The sequence below is a fragment of the Nerophis lumbriciformis genome, linkage group LG28, assembly GCF_033978685.3.
Source record: "Nerophis lumbriciformis linkage group LG28, RoL_Nlum_v2.1, whole genome shotgun sequence".
Classification (NCBI taxonomy): Eukaryota; Metazoa; Chordata; class Actinopteri; order Syngnathiformes; family Syngnathidae; genus Nerophis; species Nerophis lumbriciformis.
The window spans coordinates 23332702-23351028 of record NC_084575.2 but is presented as its reverse complement, the minus strand read 5'-3'; the positions used below and the strand labels follow the sequence as shown (position 1 = coordinate 23351028).

Here is an 18327-nt window from a genome sequence, read left to right as displayed (position 1 = left end):
TTACAGATGTAGCGACCAACTGTAGTTACTGACAGTGGGTTTCTGAAGTGTTCCTGAGCCGATGTGGAGATATCCTTTAAACACTGATGTCGCTTGTTGATGCAGTACAGCCTGAGGGATCGAAGGTCATGGGCTTAGGTGCTTACGTGCAGTGATTTCTCCAGATTCTCTGAACCCTTTGATGATGTTACGGACCGTTGATGGTGAAATCCCTAAATTCCTTGCAAAAGCTGCTTGAGAAAGGTTTTTCTTAAACTGTTCAACAATTTGCTCACGCATTTGTTGACAAAGTGGTGACCCTTGCCCCATCCTTGTTTGTGAATGACTGAGCATTTCATGGAATCTACTTTTATACCCAATCATGGCACCCACCTGTTCCCAATTTGCCTGTTCACCTGTGGGATGTTCCAAATAAGTGTTTGATGAGCATTCCTCAACTTTCTCAGTATTTATTGCCACCTTTCCCAACTTCTTTGTCACGTATTGCTGGCATCAAATTCTAAAGTTAATGATTATTTGCAAAAAAATATATATATATTTATCAGTTTGAACATCAAATATGTTGTCTTTGTAGCATATTCAACTGAATATGGGTTGAAAATGATTTGCAAATCATTGTATTCCGTTTATATTTACATCTAACACAATTTCCCAACTCATATGGAAACGGGGTTTGTGTGTTAACCGGAAGCCCGTCATAATCACTCTTTCAATTTTTGAATTTGGCACATCTAGATTTGTGATAGTTTTTATCATGTTGCTACTTTAAAATATTCACCTGCTCTTCTAGTCCAATCACATTTTTTTTCCAATCCATCCATTTGTTTACAAAGTATCAAAGTATTGCGGTATCTCCATTTTTTTACTTTTACCAGTGAACTGAAATTGAACTGTGCTCAGATCAGCATCCAAATATAGTTTGTTTATTGGAGACCTTTTCTAACTTTAAGTATACATAAACGGATACAAATGAACTACAAGGCTGTTGTTGTGTTTCTGCTGGTCAAGTTATGAGTTTGATGATGGTCTGTCGGCAAAGTGTACATTTACTGCACTGCTACTATGATCAGCTGTGACATGTCATAGGCCTTTGTGGGCCCAGAGGGGCAATCATATTGGTAGTGTTCATTTACAGTTGCCTGGTATCACTGGCATGGTGTACACGTAATTGTCTCTCAGGAAATAAGTGAACTCAACTGTGTGGCAAGGGGGGAATTTTTGGGGTTATTTTGCTCTCCTTTATTCAGTTTGCCCATTAATCCTTGGTGGCTGTGGTGATAACCGCTGACAATGAAGCCTCCATTGTTCCACAGTCGAGGAGCAGAGAGAAGACACGCATTGTGATGCTCATGAACTTTCCATTGTTCTGGTCCCGGGTCAAATGGTGAGATCCCCCTTTGTTGGAACTTCCTTACATCGCTATTGAAGGAGCCAAATTGAAATTGTTGGGCTAGCTTTTCAAAGGGAGTCGTTGTTGGTTGAAAGAAAGCTTGACATTTTAGTCCAGGATTTTACAGTACATTTGAGATCTCGAGGCAAGTAAAAATGTGTACTTCTTTTGCAGACATTTGAATTCCCATTTTGGTTAATTTGCCAGTCATCTGCTGGATACCCTCTCATAAATGCAACAGTGACCAAGTGAGCTTTAGTGTAAAATTCTTATCGTAAAGCTTATTATCCTATCTCAAATCAACGTTCGCTATTGAAATGAATTTAAATTAAATTATTGTGTGCTTTTTAATAAGAAAAGCAAACTGCCGCGTCACGAATATTGTATAAAATACAACAACAGTAAGTTTATAAATTAATGTAATAATAACGTGATTGGCAACACTAAAATTGGCCCTGGTGTGTGAATGTTGTCTATCTGTGTTGGCCCTGCGATGAGGTGGCGACTTGTCCTGGGTGTACACCGCCTTTCGCCCGAATGCAGCTGAGATAGGCTCTAGCAACCCCGAAAGGGACAAGCGGTAGAAAACGGATGGGTGGCTGGAATAACGCAATAACTTCTCCGTATTTTCATGGATAAATGTTTGACATTTAGAAAATATTTTAATGCCCTTGGCTGGCGTTAAAAAAAGCGTTCTGCTTCAGTATGGTGCAAACCAGCATTGCTACGCTCACACTGCTTCGCCTGGTCACACATCGGTCATGTTTTTCGATGATTTCATCCTTGAATTAAATTCTCCTCAGCACTGTCCTTCAAACTTAAGGCCTTATTTAGTAAGATCCAAATAGCACACGCTAAACAGCGTGTGCAAAAAATAAAAGAGCATGTACTATGAGTGGGCGTGTTGTATGTGTACTACTAACAATACATGTGCAATTGAAAAGTGGTGCTTTTACCACCAAAACAGACAATCGTTTTCTGCACATTCATGTTATCATGCTCCTATCTGTGTGCCGCAGTGACGTGCGGTGAGGTTGATGGCTGGTGAGGCACTGACTTCATCACAGTCAGATTTACAAACATATGAACCCTAAAGAGTATCTTATTCACCATTTGATTGGCAGCAGTTAACGGGTTATGTTTAAAAGCTCATACCAGCATTCCTCCCTGCTTGGCACTCAGCATCAAGGGTTGGAATTGGGGGTTAAATCACCAAAAATGATTCCCGGGCGCGGCGCCGCTGCTGCCCACTGCTCCCCTCACCTCCCAGGGGGTGAACAAGGGGATGGGTCAAATGCAGAGGACAAATTTCACCACACCTAGTGTGTGTGTGACAATCATTGGGACTTTAACTTTAGTGTGTGTGTGACAATCATTGGTACTTTAACTTAACTTTAACTTTACACATACAAACTGTAGCACACAAAAAAGCACATTTAATTAAAAAAAACGTTATTATGGTCTTACCTTTACTTATAAATTAAGTCCATGCGCCGCAACTAAAGCCCTCACTTAAACTTTCCACATGCAAAATTGAATCTATTTAAAAAAGTGTAACCGAGGGTTTATAAATGTCGCCTATACTGTATGAAACTACAAAATAACAAACACGGAGGCTCCAGTTTACACGAGGACCACTTTATTTACCTTATTTCAAAAACCTCCGCAACGTGTCATCACTTCCGCTCTCAGCGCCTTCAAAATAAGAGCTCAAGGCATATACTGTATAACAGCGCATAACAGGAACTTAACATCACAAAGAGGAAAGCCCATGAAAATAGGTTACAAAAGTTATTTAATAAGAAGCCAAAAAGTGCAAAAACAATAATGTTCGTGTTGGAGGAGTTGTGAATTAGATACACCTGCAGTCTGCAGGTGTACCTAATGTTGTGGCCCTGCAGTCATGCACAACTCCTCCAACACGAACATTATTGTTTTTGCACTTTTTGGCTTCTTATGAAATAACTTTTTTAAATAGATTCAATCTTGCACGTGGAAAGTTTAAGTGTGGGCTTTAGTTGATATAACAATTCTACGGCGGGGGTGCAGGAGGCGGGATTACTGGAGCCTCAGCCAGTGCGTCTTTTGCAGCCGTTTTATGATCGCTCAGCACAAGAAATACGTTACACACATACAGTTGTTGACAAAATACACTGTACATTGTATATCTCAGCTAACTAAACTATGGAAATGTATAATATAATCCTGCACAGCAGGCCAGCAGTTAGCCGAGTCCGGAATCCATGTTGAGGCACTGAGTGACGTGCCTCAACTGGCTGCTGATCACCCCACCGTCTCTTCTCAGTATTTGAACGGCAAATGTGAAAATTCAGCGATTTTGAATAAAAATAATCTAAAACTGGTGAAGTTAAATGGAAAATAACTTTATAGTATAATCACTGGATACATATAACAATTTAATTAATTTGTTTTCTTTTTAAAAAAATGTTCTTTCCATGATGGCAGGTGAGGCCCCACCTCACCTGCCTCTAGTGACTGCACGTCACTGCAATACTGGTATGCCGTCAGTTCAACACATCGCACACATTTATTATCCATATCACCTTTTCTGAATTGAAATCTAGACAACAGAAACATATGCACACTGACACTTAATTCTGTGTGCGAGGCTGTGGATCGAATCACCAGTGCATTCGTGCATATGGAATGACTCAAATGCAAGAAAATGCATACTGAAAGACGTCTTCATGTAGTAAATATATTATAGTAATACATTTCCTGAATAAAAAAAACACAAACAGCATTAAATAAATAATTATATTTTCATCTTCTCCTGCAATTGGAAATTTAAAAAAAAAATTGTCATTAAATGAAGTTTGTCCTTTTTGTGTTGAGCAGTTTAAAAAAGCATTATTGTGCATATGTATATATATATGTACTAGAGATGCGCGGTTTGCGGGCACAACCGCGGAGTCCGCGGATTATCCGCGGATCGGGCGGATGAAATTTAAAAAAATAAGATTTTATCCGCGTGCGGGTCGGGTCGGGCGGATCAATTAGATTTTTTTTTTTTTTTTTTTTTTTTTTTTTTTTTTTTTTGCGGGTGGCAGTTAAACCAATTCGGAAATATATACACATAGTTAAATGTTGTTTCCCACATACGAAAAACGAGCAGGCACCTGCTGCATATGCCACAACAGAAGAAAAAAAAAGAAAAGAGATGGACACTTTTACGGAGCGGAGAAGGGACGCCTCGCCGGTGTCCGGGACCGAGGCCCCTTCCCCCGAGAGGGCCCCACCGGGAGCCGTAGCTGAGGCGATCCGCGAGAAGGGCCCGACGCATTTCCAGGGTCACTACCGCGCCCACCGCACCGACACCCCGCCTCGTCCGCCTTCGCCGCGGCCGGCGTCACGCGCAGCAGGTAAGCAGCATACCTGCCCGCCACCCCCCGAAATTCACATTTCTATCACAATTATCATACTGTAAACATGGTAAGCTAACTTCATTAAAATTAATAGTCCTGTCAATAGCATGGAATTACAATTCAAATGTAGTTTTTTTGTAAGCCTTTCAAAAGAATTCAAAATATGAAAAATTAATTTAAGCCATCAGACACTTTGAAAAGTGGCACATCACATCTCTAATGTAATCATTTTAACTTTTCAACAGAAATAGCACTGCAAAAATATTAAGGACATACTTCTGTATTTTGGTAGTTATGCTGTCAACATTTAACAAGATTTCTTCAACTTGGACTTGAAAGCATAAATAGTATAAACACTTTTAACAGTATGTCGTGCTGTGAAATACAGCCGACAGGATTGCGCACCACACAGGAAGCAAGGCCAAAGTGCATGCAGGTGCAGGAGAAGAAAGGACTTCTTTCATTTAAGGTTTGTGATAAACCATCAAACTCATTCGTTAAAAGGACTCTATAGTAATATAAAGCGAATTTTTCTGGACATTATCATGCAAGAAAAGTTTATTTTTGGGACCGCGATCACCGCGTAATGATTTTTAAAGGTTGCATTACAAACATGTAACTGTCCCATGTGATAAGCCAGTGCGATTGGAAGTCCATGCTCAATTATTGCCTCCGTAAATAAAACTTCGGCATTTATCACATCCAAAGAATCTGTTTGGGCGACGAAAAACGTTGAAAGTTTTCCACTTGTATCGCTAGCAACGGCATTAGACTTGTGTTTTTTTGTCCCAAAGTGGTCTTTTACATCGCTAATTCCTCCGTGTCCGATCGAAAAATCTTGTCTGCACAAGGTGCAATTCGCGTAGTTTTCACCCTTTTTTTTTTAAATTAAAGAAAAAACGTATTTTTTATCACTGCACCCGTAACCCGGAATAGGTTGATGAAAACCGTACGAATTACGGGAAAACCGGAGTAGTTGGCAGGTGCCTCACTAATGCCTTGCATCGTCTATATTAGATATACCGGGCGGATAGCGGGCGGATGCAGTTCTGATCAAATGTTAGATCGGGTGGATTGCGGATGGTTGACGACTTTCTGTTTCGGTTGCGGATGAAATATTTGCCTATCCGCGCATCTCTAATATGTACATATGTGTGTATATTATGGGTGTAACGGTACGTGTATTTGTATTGAACCGTTTCGGTACGGGGGTTCGGTTCGGAGGTGTACCGAACGAGTTTCCACACGAACATATTAAGTAGCCACCTCCACTTCCTTCTGCCTCTGTCAGTACTCTACACAGCACCCAGCATTGTGCCACCCACACAACCATCTGATTGGTTACAAACAGAGCGGTAACAGCCAATCAGCAGTGCGTATTCAGAGCGCATGTAGTCAGTGCTTAGCGTTTAGCAGGTAAGCATCAGGCAGCGGACTCTCCCCAAATTATAATAAACACCTCCCAGTCAACTACTAGTAACATCTCTATGAGCCCGTTGACCTTCTAGAAATATAAAAGGCAGCTCAGCTCGCTCGCAGTCCTGGCTTGAGGTGAAAGCTAATTCGCTTTTAGCGTAACGTTAGCTCATTTTGCGGTGTGTGTGTTACGGACAGCAAAGCCCTGTCTGTCTGTTATTTCAATTGACCTTTTTCTGTGTTGATTGAGCCGTGTTGAAGCAGCAAAAAAGGACATTATGTTAAATGAAGAGTTTCTGTCTCTGATAGTTGATATAATAATGTAACTGCATTATTAAGCCTACATGAACTCCATGGTGTTCAGGGATGAATAGTCTCTCCTATTGCTATTGTACAATTTTTTTTCAGCTACAGTTACATAAATCATTAGTAATGCAGCAGCCTACTTTTGAATGGCAGGGTCCCTGCTATCACATGTTGATAAAAATATAACATTTACATAATAAATCAACTACAGGCTTCCCAAATGCTGTAATAAATTAAGCATGATGAGTTGACTTGAAACGGTTTAATGTTGCACTTTTTATATGTAGAAGAAACGTTTTGTAATTTTATTTCATCTGAGCAACAACTTGAGGCAGTTTAATGTTGATTAATGCGGGCAGAATTATTATAGTGTTCCCAATGTTAAAAGGATAAAGCCATTGTTTACAAATTTGGTAAATAAATAACCAAAACATTTATATTTTGTTGTTTTCTTACTGTACCGAAAATGAACCGAACTGTGACCTCTAATTTTTGCAATTTTTGTGTACCGTTACACTCCTAGTGTATATATATGTATATATGTATGTAAAGACATATGTATGCTAAAATGTTTAGTATGTCTACTGTGGTATTTTCATAAAATGTATTAATTGCAATATATTTAATTCCTTAAATGTTATTTATACATTTAAAGACATTATTATTGTTTTTAAATGATCAATTATTTAATTCATTAATGTATTGATTATTGATTTGTATTTATTTTTTAAAATGATGTGCCCATTCTTAATGGGACACCCTCTATAAACCCAGACAGTATGGTATCCGACTAGTACGGGGGTCGGCAACCCACGGCTCTATTTAGCGCCGCCCTAGTGGCTCTCTGGAGCTTTTTAAAAAATGTATGAAAAATGGAAAAAGATGAGGGGGAAAAAAAACATTTTTAGTTTTAGTATGTTTTCTGTAGGAGGATAAACATGACACAAACCTCCCTAATTGTTATAAATCCCACTGTTTATATTAAACATGCTTCACTGATTCGAGTATTTGGCAGCACCGTTTTGTCCTACTAATTTTGGCGGTCCTTGAACTCACCTTAGTTTGTTTACATATATAACTTTCTCCGACTTCCTAGGACGTGTTTTATACTTTTTCTGTCTCATTTTGTTCACCAAACTTTTAACTTGTCGATGTTATTGACATGTGTAGAGTGCTAATCAGACATATTTGGTCACTGCATGACTGTGAGCTAATCGATGCTAACATGCTATTTAGGCTAGCGATATGTACATATTGCATCATTATGCCTCATTTGTAGCTACATTTGAGGTCATTTAGTTTCCTTTAAGTCCTCTTAATTCAATGTATATCTTATGACACACTATCTGTATGTAATATGGCTTTTAATTTTTTGCGGCTCCAGACAAATGTGTTTTTGTATTTTTGGTCCAATATGGCTCTTTCAACATTTTGGGTTGCCGACTCCTGGACTAGTATGATTTAATGTTAAAATGTTGCGTTATGGTGCAGTTAAAAGTAGTCGATAACTGAAGCTTCCATCCAATTCAAACAGACATGATCTGCTCAGTCGATGTCCTTGCAACACATCATGTACTTCAAGTTTAATCAGTCAATCAATCAATCAAAGCGATTTTCACACACTCAAAATGCAACACAAAGTGCTCCACAGAATTAAAAACAGTCCCGCGAAAACCACCCTGCCCAACAGTGTCGGTTCTACTGCCTTGGTTGTCTTGGTTGCAGAGTAAGCAGGAAAAATAAATGAATGGTCAGAAACATTGTGTGACGTCCAACTTTCTCTGTCTCGCTTTGCTGCCAAGTCCACGCAGCGGGTCGGCATGCTACAATGCAGCTCCCAGGTCCAATCCCTGATGAAGCTTGTCTCAGCTTGAGCCAAACGTATTTTTAGCCAGCCGGCTTATATAACCAGTGCTATTGAATCTGAACACGGAGATGAGAAGGAGGCTCAGGGGAGAGCATTTTAATGAATGTTTTGCTGCAGTTAAAATGTGGTTTACTGACGCTAGGATGACGTTGGAAGGTAGTCACTCAGCAGAGCAACACAAAGCACTAAATATGGAGCTATCACGGCACAACAGGTAGACAATGTGTGCGATATGCCTCATGAGACAACAGCACAGGAAGTTGCACGTCATATCGATGATTTTATATAGAGATGTCCGATAATGGCTTTTTTGCCGATATCCGATATTCCGATATTGTCCAACTCTTAATTACCGATTCCGATATCAACCGATACCGATATATACAGTCGTGGAATTAACACATTATTATGCCTAATTTTGTTGTGATGCCCCGCTGGATGCATTAAACAATGTAACAAGGTTTTCCAAAATAAATCAACTCAAGTTATGGAAAAAAAAATGCCAACATGGCACTGCCATATTTATTATTGAAGTCACAAAGTGCATTATTTTTTTTAACATGCCTCAAAACAGCAGCTTGGAATTTGGGACATGCATGAGGGGTGGGGGGGGCTAGCGGGGGGTGTATATTGTAGCGTCCTGGAAGAGTTAGTACATTAAGGCATACTTGCCAACCTTGAGACCTTCGAATTCGGGAGGAGGTTGAGGTGGGGGTGGGGGTGGTAGGGGGTAGAGGGTAGCGGGGGGTGTATATTGTAGCGTCCCGGAAGAGTTAGTGTTGCAAGGGGTTCTGGGTATTTGTTCTGTTGTGTTTATAAATAAATGATAAATGGGTTATACTTGTATAGCGCTTTTCTACCTTCCACATTCATCCATTCACACACACATTCACACACTGATGGCGGGAGCTGCCATGCAAGGCGCTAACCAGCAGCCATCAGGAGCAAGGGTGAAGTGTCTTGCCCAAGGACACAACGGACGTGACTAGGAGGGTAGAAGTCAAGTCAAGGTCAAGGTTCAACTTTATTGTCCCCGCGGGGAAATTTGTCTTGGGCACAGTGCATCATTGCTTTCTTAACATACCCAAACACAACAGAACAAGAAGGTGGGGATTGAACCCCAGTAACCAGCCACCCTCCGATTGCTGGCACGGCCACTCTACCAACTTCGCCACGCCGTCCCCTATGTTGTGTTACGGTGCGGATGTTCTCCCGAAAAGTGTTTGTCATTCTTGTTTGGTGTGGGTTCACAGTGTGGCGCACATTTGTAACAGTGTTAAAGTTGTTTATATGGCCACTCTCAGTGTGACCTGTATGGCTGTTGACCAAGTATGCTTTGCATTCACTTGTGTGTGTGAAAAGCCGTAGATATTATGTGATTGGGCCGGCACGCAAAGGCAGTGCCTTTAAGGCACGCCTCCAATTTTGTTGTCTGGGTGGAAATCGGGAGAATGGTTGCCCCGGGAGATTTTCGGGAGGAGCACTGAAATTCGGGAGTCTCCCGGGAAAATCGGGAGGGTTGGCAAGTTTGACTGGGAGACGCAACTGCACTGTACTTCTCCCTACGTCCGTGTACCACTCCGTACAGCGGCGTTTTATAAAGTCATACATTTTACTTTTGGAAACCGATACCGATAATTTCCGATATTACATTTTAAAGCATTTATCGACCGATAATATCGGCAGTCCGATATTATCGGACATCTTTCATTTTATACCATCTTTATCATATTGCATGAAAAAACGGAAGCGGCCACAAAGGCTAATTTCAAATTTGGCCATCATATTGTCTATTAGGGTGATTGACAGTTCTTCTTGATCTCCAGGTACCCTGGAACCTCATCTGTCTGCCTTGCTGTGGATGGCCATGCTGGTTTCCTTGGCTATTGTCATCATTTTGCCTCAGCCTCACGGTATCCGGGCACTCATTGCCTCAACTATTCTGCGGCTCATCTTTTCTGTGGGCCTGGAGCCCACATTACTCCTACTGGGGGGGTTTAATGTAAGTACAAAACAATATTAATATATATTTGCACCAAAGTCACACACATCCAGATTGTTGTACTCAGCAGGGGGTTGACTGGAATTAAACTTCACATCACCCTCAACAACTAAAAAATAAAAAAAAAATAAAAAAAGTTAGACCAGTGACATGCACAAACTTTTTAAAGGGTAGGGCTTTTTGTTTTGTAATATTTGTATTTATTTATTCATTTATTTTGCATATTTTAGTTGAAAATATGAGCTAATTGCCAAAGAGTATTAAACCTGAATAGAGTTTAACTTGTCAACGCCATAAAATGACTATGGGAACGCTTACATGCCTTCATTGGAATCAATATAGTCCATCCAAGAGTAGTAGCTTAGTGTGTTTTCAGCAAGTTTTGCTCCTAAGAGGGCACTTTAGCACATGTTTTGGCTCCCAAGATGGCACTTTAGCATACATTTTGACTCCCAGGAGGACACTTGAGTATGCATGTTGGGCCCGAGAGGGCTGTTTAGCACACAATGTTGGCTCCTTAATGCATACTTGCCAACCCTCCCGATTTTCCAAGGAGACTCCCGAATTTCAGTGCCCCTCCCGAAAATTTCCCGGGGCAACCATTCTCCCGAATTTCTCCCGATTTCCACCCAGACAACAATATTGTGGGCGTCCCTTAAAGGCGCTGCCTTTGCGTGCCGGCCCAGTCACATGATGTCTACGGCTCTCTACACACGCAAGCGAATCCCTGCATACTTGGTCAACAGCCATACAGGTCACACTGAGGGTGGCCATATAAACAACTTTAACACTGTTACAAATATGCGCCACACTGTGAACCCACACCAAACAAGAACGACAAACACATTTTGGGAGAACATCCGCACCGTAACACAACAGAACAAATACCCAGAACCCCTTGCAACACTAACTCTTCCGGGACGCTACAATATACACCCCCCGCTACCCCCTACACCCATACTTGCCAACCCTCCCGAATTTTCCGGGAGACTGCCAAAATTCAGCGCCTCTCCCGAAAACCTCCCGGGACAAATATTCTCTCGAAAATCTCCCGATTTTCAGCCGGAGCTGGAGGCCACGCCCCCTCCAGCTCTATGCGGACCTGAGTGAGGACAGCCTTTTTTCACGACGGGAGGACAACAGGGTGACAAGAACTAAATCATCCAGACTAGAGATAAATTGTATTATTATGTTTGTTACCTAAAAATAAATATTTGTATTAATTAAAAAAAAAAAACGAAATAAATTTTTACTATATTTTGCTAAAAACATCAAAATTAATTGTATTTGTATTTTTTCTGACCCCTTATTACATCCAGCCATAGAATTATACATTAAAATAAACATATTTGAAATAATTAATTTTAAATGATCATAATAATTCATTTAAAATGACCATATTTAATTATTAAAATAATTGCTTGTCAATCAACAACTTTAGCATTTTATTCATTACATTTTGAAGCTCTCAGAAGCCAAGTTATGTTATATTCCTTAATATTTATTTATGCAAGTTTGAAGTATCAATTATCTAAACACAGTTTTGTTTGCATATTTTCAGGATGTAGATATATATATATATATACATGTATGTGTATGTATATATATATATATATATATATATATATGAAATACTTGACTTGGTGAATTCTAGCTGTCAATATACTCCTCCCCTCTTAACCACGCCCTTAACCACGCCCTGCCCCCCCCCCCCCGCCCCCCCCCCCCCCCCACACCTCAACCACGCCCCCTCCAACCCCGCCCACCTCAACCTCTTCCTCCCCTCCTCCCGAATTCGGAGGTCTCAAGGTTGGCAAGTATGCTTTAATGTACCTTTTAACTCTTGTTTTGGTTCCTATCAGGGAACTTGAGCATGTATTTTGGCTCCCAAGAGAGCAATTTAACAAACATTTTGGTTCCTAAGAGGGCAATTTAGCATGTGGTTCCTTTAAGGGCATTTTGGCACACGTTTTGGCATTTAAAAGGACATTTAGCATGTGTTTTGGCTTGAAAATGCATCCCGGGAGTCTACATAAAGGGGAACTGCACTAAATTTAGCCTATCGTTCACAATCATTAGGAAAGACATGACGATGGATGTTATTTTATTTATTTTTTTTCATCCTAAATATTAGATAAATGCGATCAAAAGTCTGCTTACAGTTGAACCTATTAGAGCCGCCCTATTGTGCCAGAAAGCCCTTAAAAAACACACAAACACCTCCATTGCGGTGTTATATACATGATGTAAGTATATATGTAATGTAGTAACGGGCACATTTGTAATAATTTTAATATTCACGTATTTTTGATCATTTTAAGCATACACGGTGCATCAATTTAAAAAACGCATCACAATGTTTTTTTGTTTTTTCTTCGTGGCGAAGTTGGTAGAGTGGCCGTGCCAGCAATCGGAGGGTTGCTGGTTACTGGGGTTCAATCCCCGCCTTCTACCATCCTAGTCACGTCCGTTGTGTCCTTGGGCAAGACACTTCACCCCTTGCTCCTGATGGGTGCTGGTTAGCGCCTTGCATGGTAGCTCCCGCCATCAGTGTGTGAATGTGTGTGTGTGTGAATGGGTGAATGTGGAAATAGTGTCAAAGCGCTTTCAGTACCTTGAAGGTAGAAAAGCGCTATACAAGTATAACCCATTTATCATTTATTTATTTTTTTATCACTGATTTCTGCTCACTGCAGACTTAATGAGAGCCAACAAACATAATAAAACATCACTTACTGTGTAAGGTCTGCTGTCATTAGGGTGCCCACTGCTTGGGTGTTCATATATTCCCATTTAGATGAAAAATAACTCGTAATCCTCGCTAAGTACCAGGGTGGCAGGGGGGCGGCGGTGGAGCAAGCGTTTTTTCGTGTCGTTCTCGTCATTTCCGTGTCCTAAATGGATGTCAAAGTGTAGCAACTTGTCGGAATAGGTCCTTAGACTTCTTCTGTCCAGGTGAGATGCTCGATTTATGATCGACAATAACAAAGCGAGGAAATACCCTACCAGTCGATCATGTCAAAATAGTACACAGGCTTGTGATCACAGCGCTGCTATAATTATAATAACAATATCACTAATACTTGGTTAATATTCAAATCACGAAATGTAATTGGATTATTGTTAGCGGTTTTTGAATGGTTATTTATTGGATTTCATGAGCAGAATAGAGGACCTCCCATTGGCTCCGCTGTTTGCGGATTTTTATTTACGTTTATTTACAAGTTAGAATGCATTAAAAAAAAAAATCCATCCGTCGTCATGGATTGTGAACGATAGGTAAAATTCCCCCAAAAATGCAGTTCCCTTTTAAGCACGCATTTTGGCTCCCAAGAGGATAGTTTAACACACTTTTGACTCTTAAGAGGGCACTTCAGCACACGCTTTGGTTTCTTCATCTGCAAGACATGCAACCAAGCTTTTCGATATACACACTTGTTAAATAGCTTACTTGAAATGTAAGCTATTTAAATTTTAGCTGGTAGAGATGCATAAGGACCTAAATAATATTCTACAATCTTTGTAAGCGTCAACACCAGTAAGTGTTTGTGCTTCAAACAATGACAGTTACGGTTCCACCTTTTTCTTGGATGTTATTGTGTTCTGTCTCAACATGTTTTTTGTGCTGTCAGTTGTGCAATAAAGTCATCTTCCTGATGAGCTTTGTTGGCAACCGTGGAACATTCACACGAGGCTACCTAGCCATGATCATGGACGTGGAGTTCCTGTACCACCTGCTGTACCTGATTATCTGCTCCCTGGGGGTCTTCGTGCATGTCTTCTTCTATAGCCTGCTGGTGGGTGAACACACACGTGCAAATGCATTCAACCAATTTAGAAAATTAATATGACAAGAGGGACTGACTGGCCTTCAATGAACCAATAACGTTTGATATTTTCCCTTTCCCAGCTCTTTGATCTGGTTTACAGAGAAGAGACCTTGCTGAACGTCATAAAGAGTGTCACTCGCAATGGCCGCTCCATTGTCCTAACTGCCGTGCTGGCTCTTATACTTGTCTACCTCTTCTCTATTGTGGGCTACATCTTCTTCAAAGACGACTTCATTTTGGCTGTCGATAGGATTCCCAACAAAACCCTGGGTATGTACTAGCAGCGGTTTGTCATTTCCAACAGATGATAACATACACTTCTTTCCCTGAACATACAAACATGAGACATTTTTCATCAGCATGATAGTGAAAATGTATTCAGTACTACCCAGGGGCGCCGAAAAGGGGGGGGTAAAGGAGACGGATTCTAGGGGCCCATGATGGAGGGGGGCCCAGAGAGGCCCCTAATGATGATGAAATTATAATACAGAAAAAATAATGACACTAAGTTATTAACTAACATATAATCACACATGTTTTATTTTCCATGTCCTGGTAACAATACCTTTATTTGTTTTGGAAGCATCAACCCCTGCAGGGCCCTCCCTTGCCCCCCTCTATTTACGTAAAATGGTTCAGTCCGACTGGATCAGCTGCAGGTAGCGCACCTGCGATTTGTCACAGACAGCGCCACAGCGGGCAAAGCGGAGGAGACAGCAGTATGCCTCAAAAATCAGGCAGCCAAAAAAGAAAGGAAAAGAAAATAAGAGAGGAGAAGGAGTTGAAGAGTCGACAATATGTCACCCAATATTTAGGTCCACAATGTCTCAGGAAAGACTTTGCAGTCTTGCCATGCTGTCAATTGAGAGTCAGTTGGCTAGAAAACTGGACTTCAAAGACCTGATAAGTGATTTTGCACGTGAGAAGGCTCGGCGTTGGGCTTTTGGTGAGAAAAGTTGAGCGAGGACCAGTGATTGAAAGGTTGCAAAAGGAAGCTTGACTCAGTCTGCAACGTTATATTATATATATATTTACCATTCTTTCATATATTAAGTTCTACTTAAATTATGAGAAATCATATATGGCCATTTTGTATTCTGATGGCGTTTTTGTTTTTGCTGAGATTTTTTTCTCTCCACTGATTATAATTGATATTTTTTCATGGAAGAGTTTATTTCCAATTTAAGAATCAGTGGTACAGCAAATAAATTACTCAAAATGAATTCCATTGTATTCAGAGTGCTCAGTTCTTCACCTACTGTACATGTCAACTGTGATGCTGTTCTTCTTTCAAAAATATGGTAGTGATAGTCAAAAATACCATTAAAATGCATAATTGTATGTAAAATAGCATCAAAAAATGTTGCCGCTGTGTTGGGGGCCCTGTAAAGATTCTTTTCATGGGGCCCAAAATCCCTAGCTGCGCCCCTGGTACTACCTACGAATACAATATACATTACAGTAAGATGAAACACAATGCATGTTGGTATGCTGTTTAGACCTTTAGGGCGTACAAGGAAGTGCACATGGTGTAGTACTCTTTTATTATTGCTGATGACTTATTGTTGACTGAACCATGTTGTATTTATTGAGCAACCAGAACAGAGTCATGTGTACAGCTTTCCTATGTCACAAAAGTGTGAATTGCCTGTTTGTATAGAGGTCATCTAAAAAAAAACATACTATTTGAGTAAAATCCTTTCTTGAGCTGAGGTCTTGAAATAATTGTATTCGTATACCGTATTTTTCGGACTATAAGTCGCAGTTTTTTTCATAGTTATACTCAGGAGCGACTTATGTGTGAAATTATTAACACAATACAGTAAAATATCAAATAATATTATTTTGCTCATTCACGTAAGAGACTAGACGTATAAGATTTCATGGGATTTAGCGATTAGGAGTGACAGATTGTTTGGTAAACGTATAGCATGTTCTATATGTTATAGTTATTTGAATGACTCTTACCATAATATGTTACGTTAACATACCAGGCACGTTCTCAGTTGTTATTTATGCCTCATATAACGTACACTTATTCAGCCTGTTGTTCACTATTTATTTATTTTAAATTGCCTTTCAAATGTCTATTCTTGGTGTTCATCATCAGCCGTTGTCAGTCCACAGCTGGACGGAAGCCTCAGCATGTTTCTGCCATAGTAAACGATCTCTAGCTGCTCCCTTCCACTGCACTGTTCCCCAATATTTGTCTATTTCATCTCGCCATCTCACTCTGTCTTCCTCTATTTCTGCTCCCATCCATGGGTCTCCATGATGTCATTAGGGAAGTCCATCTATTATCTGTTCTCCTACTGATATGTCCAGCCCACTTCCACTTACTTAATGTGATAGTTCTCACAATGTCTTGGACTTGCGTTTGTTTTCTCACCCATTCATTTGTTTTTCTGTCTTTATATGTGATTCCGAGCATATTTCTTTCCATGTTGTGTTGTGCTGCTGCTATTTTCTTTTCCATTTTATTTGACAATGCCCAGGTTTCAGCTCCATATGTCATGGTTGGTAACACACATTGATTAAAGACCTTTCTTTTTAGGCTTAACGGTATTTCTCCTCTCATTATGTTGCTCAGTTTTCCATATTGGCACCAGACCAATCTGATTCTCCTCCCTATCTCCTGTTCTTGACTCTTTTCTTTCAGGCTAAATCTCTGCCCTAGATAGATATATTCATTAACTTCATCAATTTCATTTCCATTAACAGTCACAGGTCCATGAGGTACCATGGAATTTGCCATAACTTTTGTTTTCTTCATATTCATTTTCAATCCACAACATTTGCTGGCATTTGCAAGGTCTTTAAGCATATCTTCCACTTCACTGATTTGCTCTCCCAAGACAACAATGTCATCTGCAAACCTCAGATGATTAAATTTGTCTCCGTTGATATCAACTCCTTTATCCTCCCACTCCAGAGAGCGAAATATGCCTTCCAAACAAGCTGTAAACAGTTTAGGCGAAATTGTATCGCCTTGTCGGACACCCTTCTTTATGTAGATTTTCTCGCTTGGTTTGTGCATCGTAACTGTGGTAGTGCAGTTTGTGTAGATGTCCTTGAGTAAGTTAATGTACTTGTGATGATTCTTGGTGTTGGGTTTTATCAAATACATTTCCCCCCAAAAATGCGACTTATACTCCAGTCCGACTTATATATGTTTTTTTCCTTCTTTATTATGCATTTTTGGCCGGTGCGACTTATACTCCGGAGCGACTTATACTCCGAAAAATACGGTATATGTGTTACCGGGGTCTCAAACCCAATTTAACTGGGTGCCGCTGGAGGTAGAGTCTGGTAGGAGTTGGGCTGTGCGAAGTATTCACCTCAGAATCACGTTTTAACCCATCCATCCATCCATCCATTTTCTACCGCTTATTCCCTTCGGGGTCGTGGGGGGCGCTGGAGGCTATCTCACGTTTTAACCATATGACTAAATTTGTTAACGCGTCAGCTTGCTTAACGCATGTTGCTCTTTGTGTTGCCCAATGTTTTTGTGTTGTAAATTTTGTTTTGCACCTATGTTGTTATTGTCTAGTGAGATTCAAGATTGGCGCAATATATTTACCTATTTTGTTACTGCCCAGTCTGCAATAACACTAAACTGAAGTTAAGTGGAGAGCCGTAAAATATGGGCCTATGGGCCCCGAGTTTGAGACCCCTGACAGCTTGGGCTTTTAGCTTGTTTTTCCAAACGCTCTCGACTCTCAATCTGCTAACCCCGGTTCGACCCCATGCAGTGTGAAGTGGCAGATACAGACAGGTTACACATATTTGATTCCTTACAGATCTAGGAGCCAGTGTTGTGGGAGAGTTCTTCTCGGGTGGTGTGTGTCACAAAGAAAATGGAGAAAACTGTTCAACAGATGCTGTGAATGACGGTAAGTAGAGAGAAACATCAACATTATATTCAATAAAGGATCTTCTATATGTATGCATTCCCTGTTTGTGTCGGTGTGTCAATAACCAAGTTTGTGTGAATGACGGTGCGGTCTTCATGTCCTGGCAGACGACTGACTCAGTCAAAGATGGTTGGTCTTTGAGCTGTATATCTGGTCAGACTGTCGGTCATGTGATTGAAACTGGCTGAGCCTAGGCGCTGGATTAAACAGCAAGGC

At 40.5% G+C, this 18327-nt stretch overlaps 1 protein-coding gene across 10 annotated transcripts in view; it reads left to right on the top strand.

Moving 5' to 3' along the window:
• itpr1b (inositol 1,4,5-trisphosphate receptor, type 1b) overlaps positions 1-18327 on the top strand; it is a 254529-nt gene that overhangs the window by 199095 nt on the left and 37107 nt on the right. For all 10 annotated transcript variants that reach the window (XM_061923933.2, XM_072916599.1, XM_061923928.2 and 7 more), the window contains 4 exons: positions 10192-10367; positions 14000-14164; positions 14278-14467; positions 17998-18090. In XM_061923933.2, the coding sequence (XP_061779917.2) occupies positions 10192-10367; positions 14000-14164; positions 14278-14467; positions 17998-18090 (624 nt within the window). The remainder of the gene's footprint in view (positions 1-10191; positions 10368-13999; positions 14165-14277; positions 14468-17997; positions 18091-18327) is intronic.